Genomic DNA, 13,560 nt, shown 5'->3' with positions numbered 1-13,560 from the left:
CATTATAATTACGTTTTTGGAATGAAAGCATAAAAGATGTTTTAAAGCATAACAGTGAAATCAATTTTGTCCTGTACTTTTAGACATAAATTGTGACGTCCTCCCATTATTTTGTTTGCTCTAGACTGTTTATTTTCAAAACAATCACATGCATACGTTTGTATATGTCACAAAACCTTTTTTGTTCTTTTTAACACGGTGGGATTTTCTTATTAAACAATTAAAAGAGAGAATGCATTCTCTCTGTCTGATTGCTGAGTTTGTGAATCCACACCCAAAAGAAGGCAAACCTCAAGACAGCTTAGCATTAATAAAAACATGTCAAATCCCAAGGAAATATTAAAAACTATAAGTTTTGTCATGCCCATTTATTTTTAGCACAGTGAAGATTCTGAGACTTCCTTGATACGCTCCAACAAAAGACGCTTTCTCTTCTTTTTGAACTTCCTGCTAACTCTGCTAAGGGTTTGATTTTGGAAAAGTAACAGTAAAGCAACACACTTAAGGTTTAATACTATCTGTCTTTTTCAGACATGGTTAAGTCTCTCTATGTGTCCTGAACGTATGTCATTCAGCCGAGTTTGAAGGTGGAGACGCTCTGTACTAATATTTACTGTTGCCAGTGAAGGACTTCTCAGCTAGCAGGAAAGTACTTTTACAGCTAATTAAGAAGAAGGTCAGAACACCATGAACCTGTATTGACATGTGAACACACCCGTTATGTTTATTTTACAATCCAGTCAATCAGTGCTGCAATCAAACGTCAGTGTCGTGCTATAAACATTAACTAAATATTGATCTTCTCATTTTAGAATCCAATCTGGATGCGGAAACGTTTTTCACTGCAGTGTTAGAAAACACTGAGGTCTGATCGCTTTGACAGGAATATAAAAGAATGAAATATTTCCCTCCCTGTATGCTCTCAAAAAATCCATGAGCGTACAAATCCTGTATTTTAAAGAAGAACCATGCATTGTTTTTTCCTGTTCCTTTTAGGGATGCAAGCATATCAAAGGCACATAATAGTATTCTAATAATCTTTGTTTTATTTACAGCTAAGAAAAATCATTTTTACAGTGTATATTTTCAGAAACAGACTCAAAAGAAACAGTTTTGTTTTAGTGTAAATGACGGTATGTGTAATGTAATGTAATTAGCTTTAAAAATCTGGTGTTTCAAGTTTTTCTGTGATGTTTCTCTTGAATCCTAAGGAAGAAATTCCAACAAATCAGACCATTGGAAAATTTTAATGAGAAACGTTATATATGCTATTTTAAAATGTCTGACTTTTTAATCACAATCATTGAGATTTTAACCAGGAACCAATAACAGCTTTTGAATTGTGTACAAACAACTGACACAGACTTAGATATTGCTAAAACTGCAGAAAGTTATTTATTTTCTGAGGGAATGTTTTGGTGATGAGAACATGTTCTAAAAGTTACATCTTTCAAATGAAAAGGCACGAGTGATGTGTGTGATTTAGACAAATGAAGTTTACACAATAAAGCATGTTGTGGCAATAGTGTAGCTTAGGGTAGGCAATTTGTTACATGAAAGCTGACCTCTCTTCAAATCATGAAAAGTTTAGTACTATTCTCTTTAAATAACTAAATATATTTACTTGTTAAAAATGCAATAAAACAGTAATGGCAAAAAAAAATATTATTCCCATTTAAAAATCTATTTTAATCTATTTAAAAAATATAATTTATTACTGTAATGGGAAAGTTGAATTTTCCGCAGTCATTACTCCAGACTTTAGTGTCGAATGAGACTTCAGAAATCATTTTAATATGCTTTCAGGATACTTGTAAATATGCTGATTTTAAAATCTTTAAAAAAAAAAAAAAAAATCTCAGGATACTTATAAACTTACCCCTTACCCCAAGTTTCAAAATAAATTTTTTTTAAAATATTTTTTTCTTTTTTTTAATGTTACAATTTTTTTACTGTTTTTAATTTGTATATAGGTATTTTTTATTTATTTTCAAAATAGATATTTTAAAGAACGAGATACTGTTTGTTCAGATAATTTTGCTGGAAAAGGCAAAATGCTGATTATGAAAATTTATGTTTTAAATTTTTTTATTTTGTGCAATTTTTTTAAACATAATAAGGAGATGAAGGAGTCACAAAAACTTGATTGGTTCTGGTTTGAAAATGCATAAACACAAGCAAGATTTCAGATAGTAAGTCAAGGTTTTCAGTGAATAACATCTTAGTGTTTGTGGATCAGTGAAAGGATGTCTGTAAGAAGGTGAGGAGGCTTTTGTAATGTTTTAAAAAAGTGTAAACATTATATAAAACTGAGGCTACTAGCTAATAAATGGTTACCCCTTGTTTGGGATTTGGGATCAATATCATGATTTTCCTGCTCTAGAGTCATTAGTCGCATGGTATTTTGCTTTGTTTGGTGACTGGCTCAAAAAAGAAAGAAAAAAAAAGCCTAGAATTGCCCTCATTCATCCCACAGACACTTGGAAACAAACTTTAGATACATGGAATAACCACCTCACTTTGCAACAGTCAATACCTTTCAAGCAATACTAAACATTGGTAAACCGCAGGCCTTTCTGACTCGCAGAACATCAGTGCATTGCCTCATCTAATCTAAAGGATAAGCTATTGACAAGCCTGGGCAACTAGAAGAGAACCTTTTTAAGTTAAACATTTGTGTTAAAAAAATCAAAGGCTTTAATTTTAAGCAATGAATAAATTCCAAAAATAGACACTTTAAAAGCTGCCCCTTAAAGATAAGACGGATAAGAGTTCATAAATCCCCAGGAGAAAGGCTTATGATAATTATAAATGATAAGAAATTAATAAATATGAAGTGCAAATAGAAATAAAGATACTTTATAGATGCATGTATTATATAATATGTAAATAATAAGAAAAAGGTGATTTTAGTAAATAAATTTCTTATTTTATACACAATATGTATTTTGCACAGTAGGTAAGAAGGACCAATGAAAATGTCAGCCACTGACTGATCATTTATGTTATTTTTCAGTTTGCATTTGATTGCTTTTTTATTCCAATTCTGCTTTATTCCAGCTATTTAAAAACAGGACCGCATAAAAGCACTTCATTTCAAGATATTTTTAGTTAAACCAATTAGCTTCCTTGAAAATAATCTCTTGGACAGCATTGTGCTGCTAATTTGGGTAGCATGCCCTCTTTAGCAGTATGGGTGGTGCAGGCCAGAGCATGCTAAATACAAAAACTGCAGTTGTCATCTGTAACGTGAGAACCAAAGAAACAACAAGAGCCTGCTGGTGACAGCTGGTGAACAGCACAGTAGGTGTATAGAGAGATGTAAAGAGTGTATCATCAAGGCATCACACAAAGCTGAACACACAATTTAAAGTCAGAGATTCTATTCACTTCTTTCAGGAAATTATAAGCAAATACGACTAATAAAAACAATCTATTTTGAGTTTGTTCTGTCTCTGCTCAGCCCGGTCTCATGAAAATTCGTATAAATAGCACGCCAAAATCAAAATGCAAACTCGTGGTATTGATACAAAAAAATTGACTGGCGTATGTGACACGCGGGTGTTTGGCGTGCATATAATACGCAGTTTTCGCGTGCATATGATATGAAATTTGTCGGCGTGCATATGATACGCAGTTTTCCCGTACATATGTACGCATCTACCCCACAACCCTAACCCTACCCCTCGCGTAGCATATACACGCCAAAGTCCATTTTTGCGTATCAATACCACGAGTTTTCGTTTTTATTTGGCGTACTATTTATACGCACATTCATGAGATCGGGTAGCTCTGCTTTAAAGGTATAATTCACCCAAATATTTGCTGCTAAATTTGCTCACCCTCAGCCTAGCCAAGCTTAGCATAACTACATGTTGAGTTTGTTTCTTCATCAGAACATCCGATTTGTAGACATAAGCATTAGCTACATCACTTGCTCACCAATGGATTCTCTGCAGAGAATGGGTGCCGTCAAAATGAGTCCAAAAAGCTGATAAAACATCACAATAATCCTACTGCTAAATTTCTCCAATTCTGTTCCGATGAAGAAACAAATATGCAGCTTGGATGGGTTGAGGGTGAATAGGTTTTTTAAGAACTATTTTAACTGAAAGTATATTAGAGAACTGCAAGCTATGCCATCATGGGATTAAATGCTTTGCGACCTTGTAAAGTCTTTCTGTCTGATAAAGAAGCTGTTAAAAAAGTGAAGAATTACAGCGCTTAAAGTCATTAAGGACTATAAGTTGTGAAAGTATTACAGGGAGCCCTAAAAATAGACAAACTGGAAGCTCCCTCTTTAAAGATAAGATAAGAAAGATAAGATAAAATTATTGATCCCCATGGAAGGTCTTAACAGAAAAAAATACACATGCAGGGACCCCTAACGTTTTGTATGTGATCTCTCAAACAGCAGTCAAAAATGCATGTGACCACATTGCATTTGTAATTAATGTTTTTTTTTTTCAGTGTTACTATTTTGATCTGAGGGCTTTATAAAAAATAAAAGACAGACATAAATACATGCTCATTTTAAACTCCTATCAACCACTGTCCTGTTCTGAGACTCGGATAACTTCTCAAGTATTTGTCTGCTTGTTTCTTTCTCAGCACACAGGCTACTCACTTAAAATGAGTTCAGGAACTCTGTCATAAGTATTATCCAGAGTTGAGCCAGTTTCCTCTTTGACCAGCAGAGGGTGATAATAAGGCAAATTCACCATGCTGGAGAATCAAATGTGCTAACTCTGTGCTAACTATGACCATTTCACTGTGAAAAGAAAGAAAGAAAGAAAGAAAGAGAGAGAGCGAGAGAAAGAAAGAAAGAAATTTAAAGTTGTTGTTGTTATTATTATTCATTAATATTTTATAAATTGATAATTTATTTAACATGCAATATAAGTGAACCTGCAAATATGTAAATACAGATGATACAACAATAAAACTAAGCTATTGTTTTCTACAACAAATAAATAAGCAATTAATAAGCGCTACACATTTATAACATTTAAAAATAATAATAAGTAGGCTACCACTTCTGAAAAATTACCAGCTTTTTTTTCTTGTTTTTTTTCTAAATCCCCTTGTGCTGAAAGCATTAACTTTTAATTATCAATTCAAATATTTATGTTGTTGTATATTAAAGCATTATGTAGCCTATTTATAAGGTCTAGTATTTTTAGGTATTACTGGATTTCTTTACACGACCCCATCTATACTGCTCACTAAACTAGCACGCGACACAGTAGACGTTGATTGCAGTGGAAGCGTTCGCGTCGATAGGACTGCACTGAACTCGTGTACCCATGATGCTGCGGGTTTGTCGAAACTTTGACAGGCACGGAAGAGGATACAAGCAAGTTAAAGCGAAAACACAAGACATCCTCTACAGTGTTGTGTTTAGATATGAAAATGCCCGAGTGTAGATAGTTTTGCCGTGACATTATGCGGTGCTGCTGTCAGCGAACGCTCGCGGTTCAGGCGCACCTTGCACGCGCAGCGGAGCTCATTGAGTGACAGGTAAGCGCTGGTTAACAAACCGAAACATTTCAGTCTGCATGGGTAAAATTTTATGTGGGCTAACTGGCGTCTCGACTGTTGTCTCCTAAATCTGTGAGTGGTGGGCCACCATTCCGAAACGTTTCGTGGTATCTGTTTCATCCCATTGAAAGTTAATGAGCAACCTATTGCACCCCGGAGCTGTTTGGCACGCGCTGTGACGCGCAAATTGGGTTGCCAGATCCCTTTATATCACTTGCTGTTTTAGGCTACTGTTCTTGGCTACTATAATAACGAGGCTGATAGTCTCTGTATTGTTAAATACTGAGGAAAACAAGCCGCACAGCTGATAAATATTTAATGCTTTTTATATTTGTGTGCAACCACCTTCGTAGGTTTTGTCTAAAAATGTATTTTACGTTACCTGTAAAACCCTTCATGAAAATGTAAAATATTTATAATAAATATAAAAACTTTAATAAATAATTTAATATTACATTTACTATATATATATATATATATATATATATATTTTTTTTTTTTTTTTCCCCCAATTAATATTTTATAACTCATGTTTTGCACATCACACATCTGTTCACCAAAGCAGTTATGTGGTTTTTCTGCTGTTGCCATCTACTAAAGCATACATAAAACATTCTGTAAAAAAAAATTCTGTATGTGTTTCAGAATCAATAAATATTTTCTCAAGAATCAGTGATCCAATAATATACTATACTGTATTAGTTCTATAATATGCTAATGTCCAAAACTATTCCTTACATGATGGTGGGTTAAAAGTGCAAAGCGGCTTTTTAGGTTTGTTTTATTGATCAGATTTGATTGATTACACAATCTAATCATGAAAAACAGTGAAAATTAATTGGAGTCTCAGCACATTTCAGTCTCTGTTGAGTAAAGTACTGAATAGGGATCAGTTCAACTGTAACACTTGCAGCAGCGTGTGAGTGAATAATTCATTTCTAAGCTATGAGCCGTAGCCGGGTTTGAATTTGGTTTCCTTTACAAATTTTGCATTTTCTGGAGCAAAGTGTTTAAATTTACATATTGCCGGTCACAACTAATTACTGTATCTAATCATGAAGCAAGTCTTTTATTTGGCTACTGAGATCCAGTGTCATGTCTAAAAACGGTCTATTTGCACTGCAAATCCTATTCCAGTAATTATTGAAGAGGATAATGAAATCCTTTTAAAAACTTTTTCTTGAAATCTGTGTCACACATCATACCACTAAATATAATTATAGAATTTGGTTCCTTCCAGCATATGTTCTCAGAAAGTAGCTGGTTTTATGCATTCTTTTGGACTTTGATGAAGCAAGGGTTAGATGTTGCAGGAATATACCGTGATCCATTCAGTCTTTGTGTCCTTTGACACAGGCTGGTATCTCTCAGTCTCTGCTCTCTCGAGAGAGTAAAATAGTTTATATTCATGACATTGTTTGGCCATTGCCAGACTGGGTTTTGTTTTGTTTGTGTTTTGTTTGTTTGTGCTTTGTTACAGTGATGTTGTGTATCTTTGTGCATTTTTATTGTTGATAACTCTGTTCTCAGTTTGTCAGACATGGATCATAAGGATGTATTCGCAGCATTGCAGATGGTATGTTCGGATGTCATCTTGGCTCTTAATGGATCCTGCAGCAATTCTTCAAATGCTGACGCCACTGATCATCTGTTGGGAGTCATGAGGCAGATTCAGGAACACGGTCGTGCTGTTGAACCTTTAATCACTGGCTTTACTGCTGTCTATCACCATTTTGATTTGGATGCACAGACTCCTGGCAACGGATATCGGACCTTAGTCAAGGTAACTACTGGTTCATTTTAAAAAAGTTGAATGCATAAAAAATGGGATTTTTATAGGTTTATAGGTTTTATTTGCAATTTTTTTATTTATTTTAAATGACATGTGGCCAAGTATGGTTACCCCATACTTGGAATTTGTGCTCTGCATTTAACCCATCCAAGTGGGTTAAATGTGATAGTGAACACACACGCACACACACACACACACACATCCGGAGCAGTGGGCAGCCATTTATGCTGCGGCTGCTCAAGGACACCTTCGTTGTATTGAAGGTGGAAGAGAGCGTTGTACACTCACTCCCCCCACCTACAATTCCTGCTGGACCTGAGACTCCAACTCGCAACCTTTGGGTTACGAGTCCGACTCTCTAACCATTAGGCCATGACTTCCCACTTCCAAATGAGGGGTTAGATGCAAGTAATGTGCATCAATATATATATATATTAACGTTATCAGAACAGAATGCACATGAACAAGAGGCGGAATTTATCGCATGAACCAATAATAGTCAAACATAACCAGTCATATCCAATAGTGGTGTTTTATTTTTGTACTACAATTTTTTTTTTTTTCTCATCCAATATTTTGAGGAGGCACTGCCTCCCTTGCCTCCTCGGAGAAAACGGCCCTATATATACAGTATATATAAACAGTGTATTTTTATAAATAACTGTACAAATATTCAAAGAAAATTATGTAATTTGATTTAGCCTAATATCCACAATAAGAGTCCATTGATGTTTTCTGTTTTCCATAGGTGGTCCATTCCTGCATCACCCACATCCTTGAGAAGGCCCGTTACATTGCATCGAACTGCAGTGGAGCATTTTTTAGGATGGACCATAATATGGCAGAAATAGAAGCATACTGTAGTGCTCTTTGCCAGCTGCGGGCATTGCTTTATTTGGCACAGATATTACTCCATGACAATGCCCATGGTCAGCTTTATTCACAGGAGGAAGGGGGTTTAAGTGAGCGGTTTGTGCAAGAGTACATCTCCATGCACAAAGCTTGTTTTTATGGTCGTTGCTTGGGCTTCCAGGTGAGATAATATTAATAGTTCTTTTGCATAAAGAGTTTTTTCTTTAACAGTACTAGGAACCTACCATGAATAAAAGTTTTTATCGTTTCACTGATGCGTGCCGTTTATGACGTATTCAAATTGGTTCCAGAAACACAAAGTCTCTATTTATTTGTCTCTGCCCCCAGTTTTCCCCCTCTCTCAGGCCTTTTCTACAGACAGTGGTCATCAGTATGGTGTCCTTTGGTGAAAACTACAAGAAACAGCAGACTGGTTTAGGTAAGAGCATACTCAGATAGGGCACATCATAATACTAGATGATTCATTCATGATTCATTCTTTGATGTGTTTATGTCTGTTATTCCCCTAAAACACTGCTGATGGTGGGGAAACTAGTCTTTTACAATTCTCACACAATTACATATCCCTTTCACGGATGAACTTTGATTTATTTCCAGGTATTGCTGCTCTTTCTTTCTTCACATCGGGCAAATACGTGGTAGATCCTGAGTTGAGGGGGACAGAGTTTGAGCGCATCACACAAAATCTAGATATGCAGTTTTGGAAAACCTTTTGGAACCTTACCGAGACTGAGCTATTAACAGTAAGTACAAGTATATCGTGTGCATCTATGAGAACAGATTAAACAACATCAGTACCTTTAAACTGTAGGTTTGCAATGATATTTACAGTACTGTTCAAAAGTTTATGGTCCGTAAGATTTAAAAAAAAAAGTTTGAATAAATCTCCTATGCTGACCGAGGCTGCATTTATTTGAACAAAAATACAGTTAAAAGTATTGTGAAATATTATTATTATTATTACAGTTTTAAATAACTGTTTTCTATTTAAATATATTTCAAATGTCATTTATTCCTGTGATGCAAAGCTAAATTTTCAGCATCGTTACTCCAGTCTTCAGTGTCACATGATCCTTCTGAAATCATTCTATTATGCTGATTTGCTGCTCAAGAAACAAATCTTATTATTAGCAATGTTAAAAACAGTTGTTCAGATTAATACTTTTGTGGAAACTTTGATCAATTTTCAGGATACTTTGATGACTGGAGAGTTCAAAGAACAGCCTTTATTTGAAATAGTCTTTTGGAACATAAATATTTTACTGTCATATTTATCAATGAGTTGCATTCTTTCTGAATAAATATACTAATTTCTTTTAAAACATCTGAATGACCCCAGACTTTTGAATGGTAAGTTTCAAAAAGACTTCTGTCTTTTTTCGCTTCTGTGTTTTTCTAAAGAGTTTGACCAGGATTGCTTCGACTGTGGTGCAGGTGAATGTAATATTAACCACACCAGGTGTAAGTCTGAGTTTGCCAATGGCCTCTGACCCCAGTCTCTCAGTCTCTGTGAATCCTCCAGTTGCACACTGGGGTCCTGGGCCAGTCAAAGTGCGCTTGATCTCACACACACTCCGACAAGGACAGGTTTGTGTGTTTCATGAAAAAGAAATAATTCATTACATATTTTTAAGTCAAACAGTTAGACTTTGAATGGTGTTGAATGACTTTGAATGATTTTCTTTCAAACAGTCAATTTTGCCAATTGTCTTCCATATTCAAACCGTTCCTACAGGACAGTGCAGAACTGTTGGCCCTTTCTCGTCCCGAAGGGCCTCAGCTGTCTCTGCCAGGGGGTTTCAGTCGTCAGACAGCTCCTCTTTCTCCATGCCTGCTCATACACTTCCATGGTGGAGGCTTTGTTGCTCAAACTTCAAAATCACATGAGGTATGGCTGTGGCCGTTTTACCTCCCTATATAAGGTTTCTCACCTAAATTATTTGTTTGTTAGGAATTTTTATTTATTTTTACATTTTTTTGCTGAGCCCCTTTGTGTCTTTTTCTCTCTATTGTAGAATTACTTGAAGAGCTGGTCAAAGGATCTGAATGTGCCTATTCTCTCTGTGGATTACTCATTGGCTCCAGAGGCCCCGTTCCCCCGGGCTCTAGAAGAGTGTTTCTACGCCTACTGTTGGGCCTTGAAGAATTGCCACTTGCTGGGTTTGTAAAGCACACTCCTCTCCAAATGGAGTAACTAGTATGCAGACACTAATTGTTTAATGGGGATATTATGTAATTTTAATATTTACATGCGCTAGTCAATGATTTTATTGCTGGCTAAATAAAAAATGTCATGCGTTGCAACAAATTAAATTGCAAATACAAATATTCTACTCATCAAGAAGTGTTTCTTGAGCAGCAAATTAGCATATTAATTAGAATATTAATGATTTCTGAAGGATGATATGACACTGAAGACTGGAGTAATGACTAAAAAGGAAAAAACTACATTATAAAATGAATTGAAATAGAAAACAGTTTTATTATTATTAAATAATATTACTGTACAGTATAATAATGTACAATTTCAATAAAATGCAGTCTTGGTGAGACTTCTTTTATAAACATTAAAAAATCTGACCCCAAACTTTTTATCAGTAGTGTATAATAATTATAAAATAATTTGTAAACTTATATTAGAGGAAGCATAAGGTCACACTACAAAACTTCCCAAATCTGATGGCTGAATCAGTTTAATTTTTAAATGTAATGACATTGAAGTTTTTATCATCCAATCAACTAGTAGGAAAGCTAGTAATAACTTATGCAACACTCTTAAATATTAAGGTTACAAAAATGCCATGGGAGAAAATTACTTTCTAGTGAAATAAATGTTGATATGAAGAAGTATAGCTTTTATTTAACCTTCATAGAACCATATAGCCAGTCACAAATCTTATGAAAAGGGAAAGAACCATTTGAACTTCATTTTTACCTTTTAGGTGTGTGAGCAAAATAATAGGTGTGGATATGACAAGCAATCCATGCCTCAGGACTCTCTAAATGTTGATCTTGCTTCACAGGCTCGACTGCAGAACGTGTTTGTTTGGTGGGAGACAGTGCAGGTGGTAACTTGTGCATAACCGTCTCTATGAGGGCAATGTCTCATGGTGTACGTGTTCCTGATGGGATTGTGGCAGCCTACCCAGCAACTCTGCTAACAACAGACGCTTCACCATCCAGACTGCTCACTTTAATCGACCCTCTGCTGCCTTTGAGCGTGCTCTACAAGTGTATTGATGCCTATGCTGGTGAGCTTTTGAGTCAAGTCATGTTACATACAGCGCTTATACAGTACAGATTGTTTCAAAACAGCTTAATCTACCGCACCTTCATGATCATACTTTTTCTTGGTCATCTCTCTAGGTTCGAGTTGTCCGTCAGTGCAGCCAGCTCAGCAGATAGACACCTTAGCTGCTTTGGGACAGGACACAGTAAAGTTGTTGACTAACTTCGCCCAAGGAGCGACCAATTGGTTTCAGACTTTATTAGAACCAAAATCATCAGCAGCAGCAGCAGCAGCAGCATCCTCTTCAACCATACCATCAAACGGTCCTTCACCTTCCAAGTCACATTCTGTAGAGAAACCACAGGAAGTCCAAGAATACCCAGAAAACTTTGAGCCACTCCGGTCTAGGTGTCTGGTGGATATATACACACCTTGCACACCAATAATGAAGAACCCATTGGTTTCTCCTCTACTTGCTCCGGACAGTCTTCTCAAGGGGCTTCCACCAGTACATATAGTGGTAAGACATGATGAAAATGCATTTAATGGGACAATGTTGAAACTATTATTTTAATGCTTTGATTGTTCTTCTCAGGCCTCTGCTTTGGATGCCCTGTTAGATGATTCAGTGATGTTTGCCAAAAAGCTTAGGAATATGAACCAGCCTGTGACGCTCACTGTGGTTGAAGACCTTCCTCATGGCTTCCTGAGCCTATTTCAGCTCTCCAAAGAAACCCAGGAAGCATCTGATATATGTGTGAAACGAATCAGAGAAGTCTTCCAGCTAGAGGAACTACCTGCTGATCAGAGGCAGCCGGGGCTCAGTTAGACAGTTTAGGCTTGGGAAGTCCTGATGGACCACCAAGGTCCAAGAAGTTCCAGGGATCAAAATAACAATAAAGTGAAACTAGTTTTGACAGGTTCGAAACCAGGATTTATTTAAAAAATGAGGAGTCAATCCACCAGTTTAACTCCTGGAAGTGATTGTATATCCAGCTTACAATACCAAGGTTACAGGCTTAATGGGCAGTTTTTTCATCAGAGTGACTCATTTTTAGGTATTCACAATTAACTATTCACTGTAGTGTTCTGACCAAACTGAATGTCTCAGCATCCACCAAAATTTCACCATTGTGCCTGTGATGCAATAAGATGAATCCTAGCTGCTTTTGCACTGCAAACTAACATTTTTTTTTTTTAAACAACTGCACTGTGGATTTTAAGTCACCATTTTTGACCTCTTATTTTTATCTGAAATGAAAATGGTTTGAATGTTTAAACAGAAGGGTGTTAAACACAGCTTTAGTTTTTCTCTTGTTTAATTTAAAAATGTAACTTTTTTAAATTTAGTAAATCTCTCTTTGTATCTCATTATTGGTTATTAAAGCAGCATAAAGCTTATTCTACAGTTGTGGGCATGTTTTGTGCATGCACTCTGTATGTTATTAAAAAAAACTTAAATTGTCCCACATAAGGTGGCATTTAGTCCAGTTCGGCCCATGAACTGAAATTACTTTGACACCCCTGCTTGTATTACAATGTCAGCTATAGCATTATTTGAAAATGTATAATAAATTTGACAAGGATATTTGCGTTATACACCAGACAAAACTTTGAGGCCCTTGAGCATGCATTTATAAGCTTTACAGCATTGTGTCTTTTCATAGAGTACTGTTGTCTACACTCGAACCTTTATATTAACAGGTTACCTCACCATTTCATGAAGAAAAACTGGACAGATGCACCAGAAATTGTCACTGTGTCTTGTTACCAGTTCACGTTATTATGCAGTAAGCTAAACGGCTAAAGGGTGCTCATAACTATAACCATATTAGATTCAGACCTGTACTTTTTTCTTATAACACTAAAGATGTTTGTTCTATACTGTACATTTCTGAGGGGAGTTTGATGAACAATGTCAAATGCAATAAATAAATAATCTACTATTTTCAAAGCAAGTTTGTTTCCAGTGCTCTTTAATGTTTTGGTCTTTTATTTTGCCACAATAAAAATATGGTAACTTGATAAGTACTATGAAAATACTATAGTAATTTATAGTAAATACAATAGTGTTTTTGAACCATACTATAGTAAAGTGTATTATACTGTATATACTATAGTATTT

The 13,560-nt window shown here is 35.7% G+C and overlaps 1 protein-coding gene across 1 annotated transcript; it reads left to right on the top strand.

The window, feature by feature from the left end:
* Window positions 1-5,254: 5,254 nt before the first annotated feature.
* LOC306846923 (hormone-sensitive lipase-like) lies at window positions 5,255-13,391 on the top strand. The gene is made up of 11 exons (XM_079380627.1): window positions 5,255-5,520; window positions 7,072-7,324; window positions 8,082-8,366; window positions 8,534-8,624; window positions 8,804-8,949; window positions 9,608-9,793; window positions 9,942-10,094; window positions 10,222-10,366; window positions 11,230-11,457; window positions 11,573-11,955; window positions 12,031-13,391. The coding sequence occupies exons 2-11, from the start codon at window positions 7,082-7,084 to the stop codon at window positions 12,262-12,264; spliced, it is 2,094 nt and encodes a 697-aa protein (XP_079236753.1). The 5' UTR covers window positions 5,255-5,520; window positions 7,072-7,081; the 3' UTR covers window positions 12,265-13,391.
* Window positions 13,392-13,560: the final 169 nt, after the last annotated feature.

Source organism: Barbus barbus, assembly GCF_936440315.1.
Source record: "Barbus barbus genome assembly, chromosome: 27".
In the NCBI taxonomy this organism is placed as follows: Eukaryota; Metazoa; Chordata; class Actinopteri; order Cypriniformes; family Cyprinidae; genus Barbus; species Barbus barbus.
Note: the sequence above shows the minus strand (reverse complement) of the source record. Positions and strands in the feature narration are given on the sequence as shown.